The following is a 19,260-nucleotide window of genomic DNA, read 5'->3' on the forward strand; positions in this document are numbered from 1 at the left end:
TTGTAGCATTACATATTTCCCTGTTATTAAGAAATGTTAGTGTGTCACATGCCTGAGCTATCACTACCTTTAAGTTCCTGTTGTTCTATCTTTCAGAGTAGCATTGCACATTTCTGTCAACCAGATTAAATAGCTTTCCATAGTGGTGAGGTTTGAGAACATTCATTCTTTTTCTGAAACCCACCAACTGTTTTCCACATTAAGGTGTTAAGTTCAACAGGAGCTTGATGGACAACCTTCAAGAGTTTAATGACTCAAAGCCCACCCAGCTATTCATATATCCGTCCATTGATGTACACAGAATTTTACTAAATATCTACTATGCACAATGTACTGTTAATTTTTCAACTTATATGCATCTTTAACTTTGATGAAACATCATTTAATTCCAACAGTTTGCCTTAGACACCTCATTCTGAGATAAGGGGGTTAATGATAATCTAGGGTTTCCATAGGCATATATATGAGTGGTGTACTGGTTAAAGAAAACATGTAGATTCTCCCTGCTGCATTAACAAGATCTCTAGCTAAACCTTGTTTACTCACCAGCACTTGATTTCTAAGACAAACACTTTATTAGGTTTAAATATACATACACATTACAATATACTAAAAAAAATATATATATGTGTATGTATGTGTGTATATCTATATATATATCTATATATATATAGATATATATAGTAGTACACACACACACACACACACACACACACACATTACGAAAGATCATGAAATTCCTAGAAGTAATACTTGGGAGTCAAGATGAAACATTCTTTTTTCTTATTTTCTCAGCTCAAGGCAATAAGGTACTGTGTTTGTCAAACAAATTTACAGACACCAAAATGTCTTGTGATTGGAAACTCTTCCTATGTTGGGTTAAATGAACCTGAACAACAGAATTTGAAGATGAATAAAACAAATATGGGTGGAACTTTTTCACTGTTATTGAATGCTTTAAGTGGTACAACCTACTGGTTAAGTCTGAGTTTTGGAGTTTACATTCAGAGCCCACAATTTAACTTGTAAAAACTTTAGCAAGTTATTTAACACCTCTAACTTTCAGTTTATTCATCTGTAAACTAGGGATATTAATACTTTTTTGTTTGAGTTGTTCTGAGGATTAAATAGGATTTGATACATAATAGTGCCCATAATAGGTGCTAATAAGGGGCTTAATAAAAACAAGTATTATACTTTGCTTTTATTAGTTTCCCTATTTTCCTTTCTTCCCAAATAAACTCAGCATTTTAAATAGAAGGCTTACAAACTTGTTTCTTACAAACAAGAAATTAGTCATATCTTTGATTTGATCATTAGTGGTTATGGGTTTTGTTGAAAAGAGTGAACTCCAATATTCACAGGAGACCCACACAGGTTTTAAGAGAATTATATTTGCAGAAACACTGCAAGCTTGGGCCTGAAGGAACAAAGGTAGTTCCAAAAGAAGAGGTCTTTGAACCTCAAAACCTCTACAAGAAGGAAGAAGGCTGAGAAAAGAACAAACACAGGCTAAATTTCAAGGAAAAGGAAAGAAGACTCAGAGGGTGGAACCAAAAGCCCAGAAGGCAGAGCCACTAGCGAGAGTCACCCCTGGAAAGTAGGACTACATCTTCATTAAGGGAACTTCTAAACATTTGCCCAGATGGATTTCACACCTGCTATGAACCAGTTATTCCTCTGTACCCCTAACTCCCCCCTTTTAGAACAGGAATGTTCAGTAGCAGTTATCTTTGCTTGCCCCACCATTGGCTGTGTGTGTGTGTGTGTCGGGGGGGGGGGCAGATTTAGTTCTTTAGTTCTCAGGTGTACAGATTGAGAGGACCTGTACTTAAGGAATCACACCTGAGGGGCACCATCTGTAGCTGGACCAGAGTTAGATGATGAGATTCTGGATTCAAGCAAATATTATAATGAGCTGAAGCTTTTGCAGGAGTGTTAGGAGACAGTGAGTGCATTTTGCATGTGGGAGCAAGGTAAATAAATTGTGGCAGACTTCAATGCTTTTCAACTAAATTGTGGTCAGAGAGGGGACAAGTCTCCCTTCAAAAGGTGGATCTTAATTCCTCTCTCCTTCTTTAGCTCCTGTATGAGCTGAACTTAGTGACTCACTTCTAACTATAGATATGGTGGAAGTGATGGGTGTTTAAGGCCTGAGATTAGGTCATAAAATGCACTGCAGACTCCTCTTGGTTCTCTCCCAGATACTTGCTCTGGAGGAGAACATTCAAACAGTCTCAGGTAAAGGTCCACATGGCAAGGAACTGTGGTCCTTGGCCAACAGCCATGTGGCTTTTCCATTGGGAAAAGATGGTGACCCATCTCAAGGGCAGAAATCTCCAGGCCAGTCAGGTCTTCAGGTGACAGTAGCCATGGATGATGTCTTGACTGCAACTTTGTGAGAGACCTTGAGCCAGAAACACTTAACTAAGCTGCTCCTGAGTTCCTCACCCATAGAAACAATGAGGTAATAAAAGCTTGCTGTTTTAAGTTGCTAAATTTTGGGGTAGTTTGTTATTTAGCAATAGATACTAATGCAGGTTGCCAGGGGTCATTTCTTTGTTGAAAGGTTTGTTGTATTAAAAGGAATTTGAAAACCACTGCCCCAAAACATGGCAGGAAGACAAAATTTATGTCTTTTCTAAGTCTTTCACAAATGAGATTTTAAATTCACTAGCAAAGATCTAGGGAAAAAAATGGTCAAACCACAATTCTTTTAAATCTTCTTTGTTCCTCTCTGGGCTAAAAATTACCATTCTTGCTATGTGAATACGGAAATGACAATCTATATGTCTTGCTTTTCCCATTATTTCATTAAGTTCCCTAAGGCATAAATATAATTGGTAATTCCAGCCAATTTACAAATGGAAATTTTTTTAGGTATAAAAAAATTAGATCTACTCGAAGTTATGCTGTCTTTATTTAATGGGGAAATTAAAACGAAAACCCTGGCATAGAAATGCAGCTCAGTACGTTTTACTTTTAAACTTTACAGTTAAAACTGGTCCTCTTTGGAGCACTTCCCAGAGAAATCTCAATATTTAACAACTTTGAACAAAACCTGAACTTCATCTCATTCTCTGTTACTTTATACTATCTGTTACTATAATCATTTGGTTAATAAGTTAGCCCTCAAAAGTGGAGTGAGTTTCTTTAGAAGAGGAAATATGTCTATTTTGATCCAAATAATTAATGTGCCCTTCAAGTATTTATAAACACAGAGTTTAGATTTGCATTAAAGAAGGCACTGAACATTTACTCCCTCATGATGAATCCTCTGGTTAATCTCCTTTCCATTGGGAAAAGATTTCTTTATGGGTTTAAAGGATAGGTTTAAAGTTAAGCTATACTTAAATTCCTCAAAGTTTGCATTGCTTTTATAACTTGTACTTGCTTTTATCTAGGCCACTGGTGTAGCAGAGTTACTCAGAGTAGAATTCCCCTTTGGCTTCGGGCTCAACCTCTGTGATTAAATTCACAAGGGCACAACAAAAATGATTTACCAGGGCCACCTTAGGCAGTTCTATGCCTTAGTGCTTATCTTAGTACCTGAGTTGGAAGCCCAATTAACCCTAACACAGGCCTCATGTGTCTATGTTTGCTGAACACTACCTTAAGGGGTCTGTGATCTTCATTATGCATAAAGTTACTAATTCATTTTGCATGTTAAATCAAGGTATTCTCTCTCATTTTCCATCACTGATATGTGACCGTTGCAATTCCACTAAGGGCTTGTAAGAAAACTAACAAATCACTTTAATGTGATTTACAAAGTCTGAATATTACTGTGCAGACAAAATTTTCAGCTTTAGTTTATAATCCACTTTTAGTGTAGTTTGGTACGTGTGCATCTATGTGCCTGCATTAGGTGTATGTCACATTAGGCTGCCAGATCACACATCACCGCAGAAGCTTGAAGTCTTCCTCTGCTGCTCTGAGTGTCAGGGTGCACAAAGAAAGAAAATATGTTTCTTGGCTCTTGACAATTCAGTCATGCCTTTCTTTTTTACACAGATACTCACTCTGAATTGGGGATCCTAGCTCGGCCCCATCTTTTGTCCTCCTTTAATGAAGCGTTACACTCAGAAATCACACAAAGAAAACTTATACCACCAAGACAACACTAGTTTGTTATTAAAGCTTTGCAAATTAAATCTGTAAATGAGGTGTTCATTTTACCTCTGAAAGCCTGGGGGCAACTAGGAGTCACCCTGCCTTCACCCTTCTATTGTGAGCGTACTTTAAGGTACCTCCTACCTCCCTGTATCAAGGTCTCCAGAGAGAAGAAAAAGTATAGCCTTCTGATTATTTCAACTCACAGGACTTTGCAAGATCTGAGTAACTCGTTTCCTCTGCTCCATCATGTTGAAGTCTTGTCGTAGATCAGGAGACATGTTCCTTTCCCGAATGTATTCTGGGTCATTCTCATTGATGCGGTCAAAATATCTCTCTTTGTGAGGCATGCTGGGGGGAGGAGGAGTAGTGACCACACCTTGGCTGGCATCTGAACTCATGCTTCAAGTCGAAGGACTCCCTTTGTTACCTGCATTAATAAACACAAAGGAGGACATTCATGATAAGTTCATTATTAAATTCAGATTTTATGGAGGTCAAACAGAACTTTTTTTTTTTTTGCCCAGAGGCTAACAGTGGCAGCTTTCTTTAAAAAGTAGCTTCTCAAAAAAATATTAGAACAATTTCTTATTAAAGTAAAAATATCTTTGATTATAATGCTAAATTGGAAATTGGTATTTTCAGAAGTAACGAAAACTTGTGATTCAATTATGTCATCAACTGCTAACTGAATTTTTAGAGGGAGCAACTATCAAAATCTCCAAAGTAAGATATCACATCTAGGATTGCCTGGGTGGCTCAGTGGGTTAAGCGCCTGACTTCCGCTCAGGTCACGATCTCACGGTTCGAGCCCTGTGTTGGGCAGGTTCAGTTCAGAAACTGGGCCCGCTTTGGATTCTGTCTCTCTGCCCCTCTCCAGCTCGTGCTCGTTTTCCCTCTCTCCCTCAAAAATAAATAAAGTTTAAAAAAAAAAATCACATCTACATTTGATCTTAGCCAAAAGGCCGAGAAGTGATAGAAAAAAAAAAATCACATCTATAATGGCAAAATTTCCACAATTAGTGAGTACTGTCACTAGAACTTTTCTCTTATTCACACATTTTTTTTTATTTTAGACCAAACTTTGGCCATACTTAATGACCACTACATTTTATAGTGAATGTAATTTATTAACATGAGAGAAACACAGCTGTAAGTTTTTCAAATGATTCAACTTCCTAGAGGAAATGTAGGAATTATTCAGGTTGCCAGACTAAATAACTTCAGCACATAGTGTTACAAATCCAAGTAAGAAACAGCAAAAAGTTATTCAGCAACCGTAAGAATACCTGATTCACTTAATTATCAGGATAATCACACTTTTCTAGATAGATCCAGGAGGGAGAAAGTAAAGGCCACTTTCCTCTTAGGGATCTATATCTCTGATAAAGACCAGAGATACCTGGTCTCATCTTTAAAACACAGTAACAACCAGGGAGATTACTATATTTGTCTCTAATAATAGTCTTCTCTGATAGAATTCATCTCTAAAGTTACCTTGGTGCAACTTAGACCAAGCAAACTAATTATAAGACATTAAAAATTCTTGCACCAGATGACATGACACTATATAAAGAAAACCCTAAAGACTCCACCAAAAAAACTACTAGAACTGATAAAAAGAATTGAGTAAGGTCACAGGATACAAAGTCAATGTACAGAAATCTGTTGCATTTCTATACACTAATAATGAAGCAGTAGAACATTAAGAAAACAACTACCTTCACAATTGTACGAAAAATAATAACATGCCTCGGAATAAACTTAACCAAAAAGGTGAGAAACCTCTGAAAACTATAAAATACTAATGAAAGAAATTGAAAACGACACAAAGCAATGGAAAGACATCCCATGCTCATAGATTGGAAGAACAAATATTGTTAAAATGCCCATATGACCTAAGGTAATCTATAGGTTTAGTGCAATCTCTATCAAAACACCAACTGCATTTTCCACAGAACTAGAACAAACAATCTTAAAATTTGTATGGAACCACAAAAGACTCCAAATAGTCAAAGCAATTCTGAAAAGTTAAACAAAACAAGGCATCACAATTCCCAGACTTCAAGTGATAACATAAAGCTGTAGTAATAAAAACAGTATGGTACTGACACAAAAATAAACACATAGATCAATGGAAAAGAGCAGAAAGCCCAGAAATAAACTTGCAATTTAATGGTCAGGTCAATCAATCTTTAACAAAGGAGGCAATAATACGCAATTAGAAAGAGTCTCTTCAACAAATGGTATTGGGAAAACTGTGTAGCGACATGCACAAGAATGAAACTGGACCATTTTCTTACACCATACACAAAAATAAACTCAAATGCATAGAGGACCTAAATGTCAGACCTAAAACCATAAAAATCCAGAAGAGGGCACAGGCAGTAATTTTTCTGACACCGGCTGTAACAACATCTTTCTAAATATGTCTCCTGAGGCAAGAGAAACAAAAGCAAAAATAAACTATTGGAATTACATCAAAATAAAAAGTTTCTGCACAGCAAAAGAACCTACAAAAAATAAAAGACAACCTACTGAATGGGAGAAGATATTTGCAAATGACATATTTGATAAAGTGTTAGTATCCAAAATATATGAAGAACTTACAGATCTCAACACCCCAAAACCCCAATAACCCAAGTAAAAATAGGCAGAAGACATGCTGAACAGACATTTCTTCAAAGAAAACATCCAGATGGCCAACAGACACATGAAAAGATGCTCAACATCACTCATCATCAGGGAAATGCAAATAGAAACTACAATGAGATATCACATCACACCTGTCAGAATGGCTAAAATAAAAAAACTCAAAAGACAAGCATTGGCGAGGATGTGGAGAAGAAGGAACCCTTGTGCAGTGTTGGTGGGAATGCAAACTGGTGCAGCCACTGTGGAAGACAGTATGGAGGTTCCTCAAAAAATTGAAAACAGAACTACCCACTGATCCAGTAATTACACTACTACTGGGTATTTAAGAATGTGAAAACATCAACTTGAAGGAATATGTGTACCCCTATGTTTATTGCAGCATTATTTACAATAGCCAAATTACAGAAGCAGCTTAAGTGTTGTTCATCAAAAGATGAATGGGTAAAGATGTCACACACACACACACACACACACACACACACACACACACACACCTGCAACAACATGAATGTGACTAGAGAGTATAATGCTAAATGAAATAAGCCGGTGAGAGAAAGACAAATACCATATGATTTCACTCATATGTGGAACTGAAGAAAGAAAACAAATGAACAAAGGAAAAAAAAAAAAGAGAGAGAGAGAGAGAGAGAGAGAGAGACAAAGCAAAAAAGAGACTCTTAAATATAGAGAACAGATGGTTACCAGCAGGGAGGTTGGTTGGGGGATGGGTGAAATAGGTGAAAAGGATGAGAGTACACTTATCTTGATGAGTACTAATATAGAACTGTTGACTATATGTTAACTCTACTGGAATTAAAATTTAATAAATAAATAAAGTAAAAAAATCTTGTATTAATTCTGGTCTTAGAAATGTAAACTACTATATACTAATTTGGATGTAAATTTTAAAAAATAAAAAAATAAAGTTAAATTACAAAGTTAAAAAAATGTAAACTAACTTGTTAAAAATAATTTTTGTAAAACATGTTAAAACTTTGTTAGCTTCTATTTGACAACATCACTCTACAACATTCTAGAAGTTTGAATTACTTTCGTGTACTACACAAAAAATTCATGAAATAGGATTAGGTCACTTTATGTCATATCACTTTAGTGAAAATCTGATTTTGTGACTAGAAAGCAACTAATCAGGAAAGAAAATGTAAAAATGAGCTTTTATATAAGCGAGTCTTCCAGATCCTAAATCATTAATTTAAAAATTGAGAGAAAACATGCAATGAACAATGAATATGTGATGATCAAATAAATGGACCCTTCACAGGATAAAGGGGCTAGGTTTTGTTTTGTTTTGTTTTGTTACAACATCCACTATTAATAGAATGACTCTGGTCATGTGATATTCTTCAGAAATTAGGTTTTGCGGTACTGTTATTAGCTTGGCTTACAAACATAGTATTTTTCATCACCTTGCTATTACCCAAAAATGTGGTGCAACAGAGCACCAACTCTAAGAAACTTCTTTTTTCATATCCAATGGGTTTTTTATCAGTAGTCCAGAAGTGTAACCAATCTTTGGAACCTCGTACTCTTAGAAGCTATTTATAATAGGTCCATCTGAGCTCCTTAAAACAGTTTATTGCTAACACAAAGGAATTTTAAGGAGTACTTAAAATCTAGTTACATAACAGTTTACTCAAGTAAAAAGAACAGTTAGAATATGAAGCCCCGACAGACAAAATACTGTAAAAAAGTAGTTAATGGATAGTGTTCAGATTTCAGCAGCACTAGTCTTTGTAAGCCAGAAGACACAACAAATGAAATATTTCAACTGTTGGCTTTGTTATGGAACTTTAAAAAAATTGTGTTGTGGTCAGATCGGCTTAAATATGATTGCTCTCTATGAAGTATTTTCACTTGAATATGGTTAAAATATTCTAGAACTTTAGCTGGTTATTAGACTAAAAAACTTTTAATTACATTCTAAAAATTTCCATGTAATTCTTTCAAGCAAAAAGCAGAATGGTGCAGAGTACTGGACTGAGGATAGAGACCAGGTTTCAAGTCTTTGCATTTCCATCAACTGTTGTATGACCTTAGAATAGCTATTGTTAATCGTTAGAAGCTGATAGCTTCTTTTAAATGCTATGATGACCCATTACTAAAGAAACAACTTGTAATTGTTAGAAAATCTCTAGCTGTTACGAATACTAAGCCATATATAGAGTTGAATTATTATACGGTACACCTGAAACTAATGTAACATTGTATCAACTACACTCAAGAAATTAAAAAAAAAACCACAACTATCAGTTACTGAGCTCTTACTATGTGCTAGCCACTGAACTTTACATACATTATTTACTTCTCTTAAAAAAATTTTTTTTAATGTTTATTTATTTAGAGAGGGAGAGAGAGTACGAACAAGGGAGAGGCAGAGAGAGGGAGAGAGAGAATCCCAACAGGCTCCATGCTGTCAGAGCAGAGCCCAACGCCGGGCCTGAACTCACAAACCATGAGATCATCACCTGAGCCGAAATCAAGAGTCAGACGCTTAACGGACTGAGCCGAAATCAAGAGTCAGACGCTTAACGGACTGAGCCACCCAGGCACCCCAAAGAGTACAGTTATCTTGATGAACAAATGTATAGAACTGTTGAATCATATTGTACACTTGAAACTAATATAACATTGTATGTTAACTACACTTGAATTAAAAAAAAAAAAATAGGGTTGGTTAATTTTAAAGAGAAGGAGCCCTGGAACTGAATTGTTTCCCATATCCCCCAGAAGCAGAAATATTTATGCTTAGTTTAGTTGTTCAGGATTAAGAAAAACTAGAATCTCTCCCAAATTCTATTTTTAATTTTTTGAGGAACCTCCATACTGTTTTCCACACTGGCTGCATCAGTTTGCATTCCACCAACAATGCACGAGACACAATGCACAATTTTCCCCCCTTCCTCACTAACACTTGTTATTTTTTGTGGGTTTGACTTTAGTCATTCTGACAGGTGTAAAGTGACATCTAACTGTGGTTTTAATCAACCAATCCTTTATTTACTTATATTTATTTATTTTTGAGAGAGAGAGAGACCACGCAGGAGGGGCAGAGAGAGAGAGGGGAGGACAGAGGATCCGAAGCAGGCTCTATGCTGACAACAGCAAGCCCAACGTAGGGCCCAAACCCATGAATCGTGAGGTCATGACCTGAGCCAAAGTTGGACATTCAACCAACTGACCCACCTAGGCATCCCTAAATCAATCCTATTTTTAATGTTGCACATACACAGGCATGCTTTCTAGTACTTCAGAGCAATATAAATCAGTACGAACTCTATTAAGGGAAAAATACTGGTCTTCTAAGAGGATTCTTTTAATTCAAAATGATGCAGAAAAACAGATTTTTTTAAAAAGTAACATCATAAAACATTGTCAACACTATGGGTTTTCCTCTGGCCGTGCAGATTAGAAACAAGGTATCAGGCATAAACAAAAATTCCAGTTAAAAAAATCTTATCTAAATATTTATGCAGTAACCACCCAACATGTATATTTAAAAAAATTTAGGTTTAAGGCACAAATAGATGAAATACTCTAGAATGATGGATTTCAAACTCTAAAAATGGCAATCCACAATAAAAAATACATTTTATATTGTAATCACATACAAATACATGAGATATTTAGCTGAAATAAATTTGTGATACTTTCTCTATGTAGTACATTCTGGTATTTTCTATTTTAATCTTTTTCATTAAAAAAATTGGTCAAATAGATTCTTGTTCTACTAATGGGTTATGACCCACCGTTTGAAAAACACTACTCCAGAAACTCTAAAAGTTATGGTCAAATGGGAAACACAAGGAAAAGAAGTGCGTGTATGTACTTGAGACGGGGAGGGAGGAAATGAATATACGCTAGAGATGGGAGGGAGTCGGAAATGATTCTTTGATATTAAAAAAAATGGCAGTAAGATCCTAGTGATTTGAGTGATAATTAAATTGTCCTCCATTTGGGCACTTAGAAAATGCTATCTATATTACTCAATGTCCATTTGTTTTTCACTTTTTCTTGACTCTTAGCTACTTCTAGTTCAATTTTCCAGATCTCTTTGCTTACGTTTGTAGTCCTCACAATGGCAGGGGACTCCATAAGTGGTGGCTGACTTGAATTATTTTACTGTATCACAACTCCTCCCAAAGCAATCTGGTTTGTATTAGTTCTAGGCTGGGAATGGTCAAAACAATCTTATGAAAAATTATTATAAAAAGTCTTTCCAAACTTAATTCTTGGCAGTTTTAACAGCTTTCTCTAGAACATAAGCAAAAAAGATGGCTGTACTTTCAAGTACCAGGCCTATTGTTCCATATTTAAAACAAAAATCAAAGATATGCCAAGATTTCAAGGCAGCATATTTGGTTAAAACAACAGCAGCAACAATAACACACACTGGTTTATGGAGTTAGAGTTTTTCTTAATGAAATTTACTGTAAAATTGTGAAGGTGTTTACAGTTTTAGAAAACAACTTGGACCCTGCACAAACTGTAACAAGCCACATCCTCAGATCGACCAGTGAAGTTTTCTTCATTTTAAATTCTAAAAGGCATGAACTACTTACTTTCAACTGCTAGCCAAGATTTTACATACAACTGACATGAAAATCAACAGACTTGGAAAAACCAAACTACACATAGATAAAAGTCAAGAAAAAAAGAAAAAAAAAAAAACACCAAAAACCAACAATGGGCACTGAATAGCACCAAGTAATACAGATGACATTTTCTAAGTGCCCCAATGGAAGATTTAATTATCCCACAAAGCACTAGGGTCTTATTGCTATAATGGCTATTGACTCTATGAGAGTTCTCTTGGAATATTTCAGATGAGATTCAAGGATCACATTTTACAGATGCAAGGAAACTATACTCAGAAGTGTTGAGTGATTTTTCTAAAGCTACAATGCTCAAGTATTAGATATTACTATAAAATCATAATAATGATATATATTAGCACTACCAAGCCATTCACAGATTGTTCATGGTCAAAATCTACTCTTTCAGTGAAATGTATGGAGAAAAACAGGCCTATCACACACATTTTATGTAGGCATTTTATAAATACCATTGACTGTGAGGAACAGGCTATAAGTAAGGGCTAAAAATTTTAGTGCTTGTGAACAGACTGAATTGTATGATGTCTATCTAGCATGCGCAGAAAAGCAGATGTACAAACTGTCCAGTTGTTTAGTGGTAATCTGCTTAACCTAAATACACGAGGAGCACCTTTTCTATAAGTAACTAGACTTTTAAAGATTAAGATGTATCCACCAACATATTACACCAGTAAGTCAAAGAAGTGCCTTTCACTTAATTCTTTGAAGGTTTTGAAGCCAAAATTAAAAGGATATCTGGTCCAAATCTCTTGTTTTCGAGATTAGATAACTAATGAAAGAAGCCTTCATAAAGAGATGTGCCCAAGAGCATACACTAAGCATCACCAGGGTGATCTACGTTCTCCTAGTCCAGAGCTCTTTCCATGATACAATATTGCTTCCTCATAATTTGTCACCCTGTATCTTGGTCCTCTCTATCAGTATTTTGGAAGCCAGATACATAAGATGCATAAAGACAAGGAGTATCAGAAGCTATGCTGATCAAGTATCTTCATGAGATAGGCAAAGATGAATGGTACCATAAAATATCATGGAACATTCAACACAATTTTGAGTTCCAAACAAAAAGGAACAAAATGCAGAGGAAAGGCCCTTAAACTGGCTCAAATTCATATGAAGACACTGCCACATGGGCATTGATCAATATTTTGGAACTTCTAACTGTTAACCTAACAGATGAATACTATGTCTTACTTGGAGGTTATCAAAATGACACTGATTGTGCCCTGGGTAACTAACAATAAATGTTGTTCAAGTTTACACTTTTACCCCTACAGTTAATTAATTCAGCATCAATTTTGAAAGAGTCGAGGGCCTTTGACTATTTATAATGAAATAAATTAACTTTCAAAAACAGATTATGCTGGCAATATACCCACTTTACAGATAAGAACTCTGAGGTTTAATAATTTGCCTCAGATTACCAATTGTTCTTTACCAAGTATGTAATTATTTATGGTTACAGATCTTAGTAGGTATGAAAGAGTTGACAAAAAAAAAAAAAAAAAAAAAGATGGAATGACTCAAAATACTGTCATTTCCTAGAAGTATATATAGCTATTACAACCTTGATTACAGCCTTTCCTTACTGTGGTGCCTGAAAATACATTATAGGATCACAATATTTACCACCAAAACAGAAATGATAAATGCTCTGAAAGTAGTAAAGTCTCGTATGACTATCAAATTGGTATAAATGTAGAAACTTAACTCTCTCTGGCCTATTGCCAGAATCTTTTCAAATGACTTCTGTTGAGTATACTTTAAAATACAACTATAAATTCTAAACTTTAATATAAGTCAGAAAACAATGAATCGACAACTGATTAGTAAAAAATACTATTAATCTAAGCCTTAGTTAAAATCGAAACTTAAAAAGTCAATGAAAACAACAAACAACAAAATAAACTGGTAATGGTTAACAACAACCCATCATGTTGCTAAGTGTCCTTAATGGAATTTGATAGCTGGCTCAGTGTTTATTGACAAAAAAACAACCCCCCCCACACACACAGATAAAAGAAAACTATCAATTGGAGGACACAGTTTTGAGAATGTTATGGTTTCAAACTTTGTTTTATAAAGAAAAATAATATACTAATTAAGATAAATTATTTTAGCAAACATGAAAAATACATCCTGTGCTGGTACAACTGGAACACAGTAGTTACGTTTTAAATGTACACTTTGACAACATCTAGGTGAAGAGCAGTAAATGTGAAAATTCTAAGCAGGTTGCTAGGTCAAAATTCAGCAGGGTGAGCCAAAGACAAAGTATTCAACCACTGGACAAAGCAAAGGATGAATCTAACCTCTTTCTCACTAAAGTACCAATACTTGATGAAGAATATTTTATTGATATTACCTGTTGCAAGGAACAGTGAACCAGGCTCCCATATTGAAAGGCTGGGATTGGGGAAAAGAGGGGCAGTTACTTGCTTAGACATTGGCAGGGTGAGAAAAAAAAAATCTTTCATTATAAATAGATCAAATTTACCAAATATAACGGCCATGTAAGAGGCAGGGTTACAAATGTGAAAATATATATGAAAAGTTCAGACGAAGTGTATTGTCTTGAAGTCTAAACTCAACCATTATCTAGATTTAGTTCAGATTGTACCCAACATCAATTATTTGGAAAAGCAAATATGAAACTGACTTTTTAAAATTTTTATTGAAACAGGGCGCCTGGGTGGCGCAGTCGGTTAAGCGTCCGACTTCAGCCAGGTCCGATCTCGTGGTCCATGAGTTCAAGCCCCGTGTCGGGCTCTGGGCTGATGGCTCAGAGCCTGGAGCCTGTTTCCGATTCTGTGTCTCCCTCTCTCTCTGCCCCTCCCCCGTTCATGCTCTGTCTCTCTCTGTCCCAAAAATAAATAAACGTTGAAAAAAAAATTTAAAAAAAAAATAAAATTTTTATTGAAACAAATTTTTGAGGGGGGGGGGAGAGCGAGAGCATCTTAAGCAGGCTCCATGCCTAGCATGGAGCCCCGATGTGGGGCTTGATCTCACAACCGTGAGATCATGACCTGAGCTGAAATGAAGAGTCAGTCGCTGAACTGACTGAGCCACCCAGGCACCCGAAACTGATTTTTAAATAAATAAATAAATATATAGCCTTATAAAATGGTAAGTAAAACAATCAATCACAGAGAGGTGATCCCTCAAATATTTTGCAAAATCCAAAAACACATGGCCTTAGTGCCTTTACTCTCTTTTCTACAAAACTTGATGAATGTTCTGTATATATTCCCTCAGTCATCGTTTGTCTTTAACATGGAGCTTTTGGAAATGATTGGGGGAAAAAAACAAAAGGGTTTTTTTTCTTCTCCTAAGAGAAAGTTGACAGAGACTAGTGGATTGATTACTCGAATGTACCTCTCAGACATTTAAGTTTCTGTTATTGAGTCCCCTGGTATCAGTGAAATTTTTAAAACTGAGATCTAGGAAACTATCCAGAACTTGACAGCTCATGATAAATGAGAGGTTTTAAAAAGTGGGATCACTGAAGATTGTGATTTTTTTTAAAAAAAAGATTCATTGCTCTCAATTTCTGGAGATACCTTAAATGTTTGGCTCTTACTATATGGTAGTCCTTCTGGGCAAAAAGTTTCTTTTCTTTCTTTCTTTCTTTCTTTCTTTCTTTCTTTCTTTCTTTCTTTCTTTCTTTCTTTCTTTAAAGAAACATCAACTCTCACATACTTCATAAACTGAAGTGTATTTATTTGTGCAGCACTGAGCTCGAAAAATTTAAAGCCCTTGCTTTTGACATTTTCTTGAGACAATGTCTGAAGTCAAATTTACTCTTACCTAATACTGTACATCTATCTAGAAACCTCAGGAAACTTTCCAAAGTGAATATCAGAATACAAGTAATATGGAAAACTTAACTCCCTCAAATTCCAATCTTACATCTACTTATTTCTCAAGGATTCTGAACTCAAGAAATTCTAGTTCTTCATTCTGAAGAAATGCAAACAATCCTACAAAACTCATTATTAAAAATGAGTTGAGTTTGGGGTGCCTGGGTGACTCAGTCGGTTAAGTGTCCGACTTTGGCTCAGGTCATGATCTCACGGTTCGTGGGTTCGAGCCCTGCATCGGCTTCTGTGCTGACAGCTCAGAGCCTGAAGCCTGCTTCAGATTCTGTGTCTCCCTTCTCACGCCTCTCTTTCTCTCAAAAGTAAATAAACATTTTTTAAATATTAAGAAAAAAATGAGTTGAGTTTGCAAAACAATTACCCAAAAGTCTAGTCTAGAAAACTGATTTGTTACTGTGGACAATACTTCTAATGGTCCATTCCTAATGGAGCCACAGTGACCAGTGAGAAATAGGAGGGGGTCTGGAAGGCACACACACAAAAGGCAAAGTTCTTTATTTTAAAAACTGAAGGCAAAAAATATATATAAAAAGTTAAAGAATACAGGTCATGCATAAGTCCCAAGAGTTCATCCTGATCTACTATTTCAGGCATCCCAACTAAAGAATTTTGGCTTTTATGATTATAACATATAAAATACAGCTGCAAAAGTCAATCCAAAAGCTGTAGGCAACTCAATACATTGTCACTGCAAGGAAGTCTGATTTGAAGGAGTTCCCACCTTCAGATTTTGGCTAGTAAGGAGGATTTCAAGATCATCACAACTCCATCTGTTTTCCTTCTACGGAAAGTCTAATAGTGAGCCACGAAAATGAAATTTATTAAGCACAGGTAATAGTACTTGAAGATCACTTTCAAAAATACTTGGTCATAACCTGCCATTTTAGAAATCTGATAATTGTTATGGCAGTCCATGAAAAGAGATGTTCATCAATGTCAGAAACTGGTTTTGTAAAAAAAAAGAAAAAAATCTATTTTGTGAAACTAGATTTTTCTTTTCTTCTTTTTAAAGCTTTTTTTTCCCCCTCTGAGAGAGAGCGTGTGCGCACACAAGCAGGGGATAGGCAGAGAGAGGGGGACAGAGGATTCCAAGTGGGATCTGCACTGACAGCAGTGAGCCCAATGTGGGGCTCAGACTCACGAACCACAAGATCATGACATGAGCCGAAGTTGGACGCTCAACCAACCAAGTCACCCAGGTGCCTCGAAACTAACTTTTTTCAAATGAACCACCCTTTAGATCTAAAGATCAACTTTACATACTGTACTGGGTTGAAGGTGCCCCCCAAATTTACATCATTACTTCAGAATGTGACTTGACTTGAAAATAGGGCCTTAAATTTGTGATCAAATTAAGATGAAGTCATACTGGATTAGGGGAGGCCCTAAACCCAAGGACTAACGTCTTTACAAAAGTGAGAGAGATGTGGACACAGACATAGAGGAGACAGAAAAGACACAGGGAAAAAAGCTAGATGATGGAGGCAGAGGTTAAAAGTATGCTGAACAAGCTTGAGACACCTGCCAGCACCAAAAGATAGGAGAAGCACATGACAGGTTTTCCCTCAGAGCCCCCCAGAAGAAACCAACCTTGCTGACACACTGAGTTTGGACTTCTGGACTCAAGAACTGTAAGAGAATACATTTTTGTTGTTTTCAGCCACTCATTTTGTGGTACTTTGTTATGGTAGTTCTAGGAAACAAATACACACGCTGTTCCAATGGAATTTCCATCTTGATGATCATACCGATTTTAAGGAGACAATTGACCATCGCAACAATGTGGACAGATAGCCAGACACGTTTGCAGAATCAAAGTTATCTCCTTAGAAATAACAGAAATCAAAACAGCAACACGAATGACATTAGATATAAGTTAAGGGCGAGGCAACACAGTTATCTTCACAGCGGCATGACTTCTGCAAACTGCAATTTCAGACTGAGAAACAATGTTTCCAAGAAAATCTGAAGCCAAGAACATATGAATGTTTTTGTCACCTCAGAAGCTGAAATTTCTTTGTAAAGAAAAAAAAAAAAAGATTCACAATGAATGCGTAATATGAAACAGTATTAACACAGTTATCAAACTATAAAAGATTACAGTTTGATGGAATTTTTTTTTCATTTAACCAAAGACGGACTTAAAAAGCCACTTGTTCAGATTAGCAGGTTTCTTGCCATGCCTACATACATGCTGTACTTCTGCCCATCTCCCCACATGAGGGACCGCTGACCCCTAACCTGCAGATTCGGCATCGTGCCATAGGCTCTGAATCCCTAGGATTACGAAAATCCGTAAGAAACTAGTTAAGCAGCTCATCAAGTATAATCTTGCTGCTGCTGCTTCCGCTCTGTTGTTTGACGTTCACTTGAGCAATACTTTTCAAACTCTCTCAGCCCTCTACTCACTATAAAAGGCAGCCTATAACTCTTTCTCGTTTCTGTCAGGTAACTCCAAATATTTTCAAAATTGGACCTAAAGTTGCTACCCCAGGTCTCCGTCTTAGACCCTCTGTTTTCTCTTGTTCCCTGAGGTCACCTGATAGCTCGCATCTTGGCTCATAGGGGATTTTTGATGCCATGCAGAGGTCACTGGTATTGATTCCCCATCTAGCCTTCTCTCAATTATCAAAATACCCTGTCCCTATGCTCTGCCTACGAGCCAGGGTTTGGCATCTACTGTTGAATCGACAGTCCACACACTTGGGTTCTTTCCCACTGTCTGTTGCTAGGGTTCTGCCCTGTTCTCAAGGATCCACCTAGATTCCAAATCCTTGTCAGGCATGTTCGGCCACTCCAACTCCATCCCTCACACTATCCTTTTTAGTAACTTAGCTTGTGTGTATTTTCATTAAGCAAATTACATCAGAATTTTCAAAAACGCCATTTTTGATGAATATGTTTTTACGCAAAGAGAGGGGTATGGGCTAGTAGTCAACATTTCTTGACCACCTAATGTCTAATTTGCTTTAAGAACATAGCTTGTTTTGGGGCGTCTGGGTGGCTCAGTCGGTTAAGTGTCCGACTTTGCTTCGGTCACGATATCACCGTTCACAGGTTCAAGCCCCACAGCGGGCTCTGTGCTGACAACTCGGAGCCTGGAGCCTGCTTCGGATTCTGTGTCTCCCCCTCTCTCTGCCCCTCCCTCACTCGCCCTCTCTCTCAAAAATAAACAAACACTAAAAGAAATTAAAGAAAAAAAAGAATGTAGCATGTTTTAACTCTTTTAATCCCCATAATAACCCTAGAAAGGTAGGTGCTATTCCCATATTCATTTCACAGACTAAGAGCAGAGAGAAGTTACTTATCCAAGGTCACACAAGAGTATGTGTGAGTGGAGATACAGAGATATGAATTCAAGGAGACTGGCTCCACAACCTCTGCTCTTAACCACTGTGCTATTTGTTTTTTAAAAATTTTTAACGTTTTTATTCATTTTTGAGAAAGAGACAGAGTGCTAGCAGGGGAGGGACAGAGAGAGGGAGGGAGACACAAAATCAAGAGCAGGCTTCCGGCTCTGAGCTGTCGGCACAGAGCCGGATGTGGGACTCGAACCCACAAACTGTGAGATCATAACCTGAGTTGAAGTCGGATGCTTAACCGACTGAGCCACCCAGGCACCCCTTACTGTGCTGTATTGTGTCTCGACCTTTCACGATTCCATCCCTCCCCTTAATCCCCAATGATGTTTTACAATTTTTAGTCATTTCAAATTTATACCCATTAAGATCCTTTGGTAAATGTTTCCAACTCCTCTCTTACCCCAGGCCCCACCTCTAAGCGAACCACCTATATGAACACCATATCTAGGTCCCTACCTCTAATATGAATTCTTTGGAAAAATATATATTTTCATAGATTTTTCCTACCACAAAGTTTACCTGAACATGAAAGCAGGTGGTACAGGACCTGACACCGAGGAATTAGATTATTAAGTCAATAATAAATAAGCAAAATTTCTGGTCATTCACCAAGTTTAA

The 19,260-nt window shown here is 36.7% G+C and overlaps 1 protein-coding gene across 7 annotated transcripts in view; it reads right to left on the reverse strand.

Annotated features, from left to right (window-relative positions):
• ADD3 (adducin 3) overlaps positions 1 to 19,260 on the reverse strand; it is a 124,762-nt gene that overhangs the window by 25,136 nt on the left and 80,366 nt on the right. For 6 of the 7 annotated variants that reach the window (XM_030335549.1, XM_032595279.1, XM_032595278.1 and 3 more), the window contains exon 2: positions 4,320 to 4,543. In XM_030335549.1, coding sequence (XP_030191409.1) covers positions 4,320 to 4,514 — 195 coding nt within the window. In that variant the 5' untranslated portion in view covers positions 4,515 to 4,543. Of the gene's footprint in view, positions 1 to 4,319; positions 4,544 to 19,260 lie in introns of those variants that run through there. The other variant, XM_030335551.1, reaches the window with a different exon arrangement.

This window comes from Lynx canadensis, chromosome D2, assembly GCF_007474595.2.
Source record: "Lynx canadensis isolate LIC74 chromosome D2, mLynCan4.pri.v2, whole genome shotgun sequence".
NCBI classification, from domain to species: Eukaryota; Metazoa; Chordata; class Mammalia; order Carnivora; family Felidae; genus Lynx; species Lynx canadensis.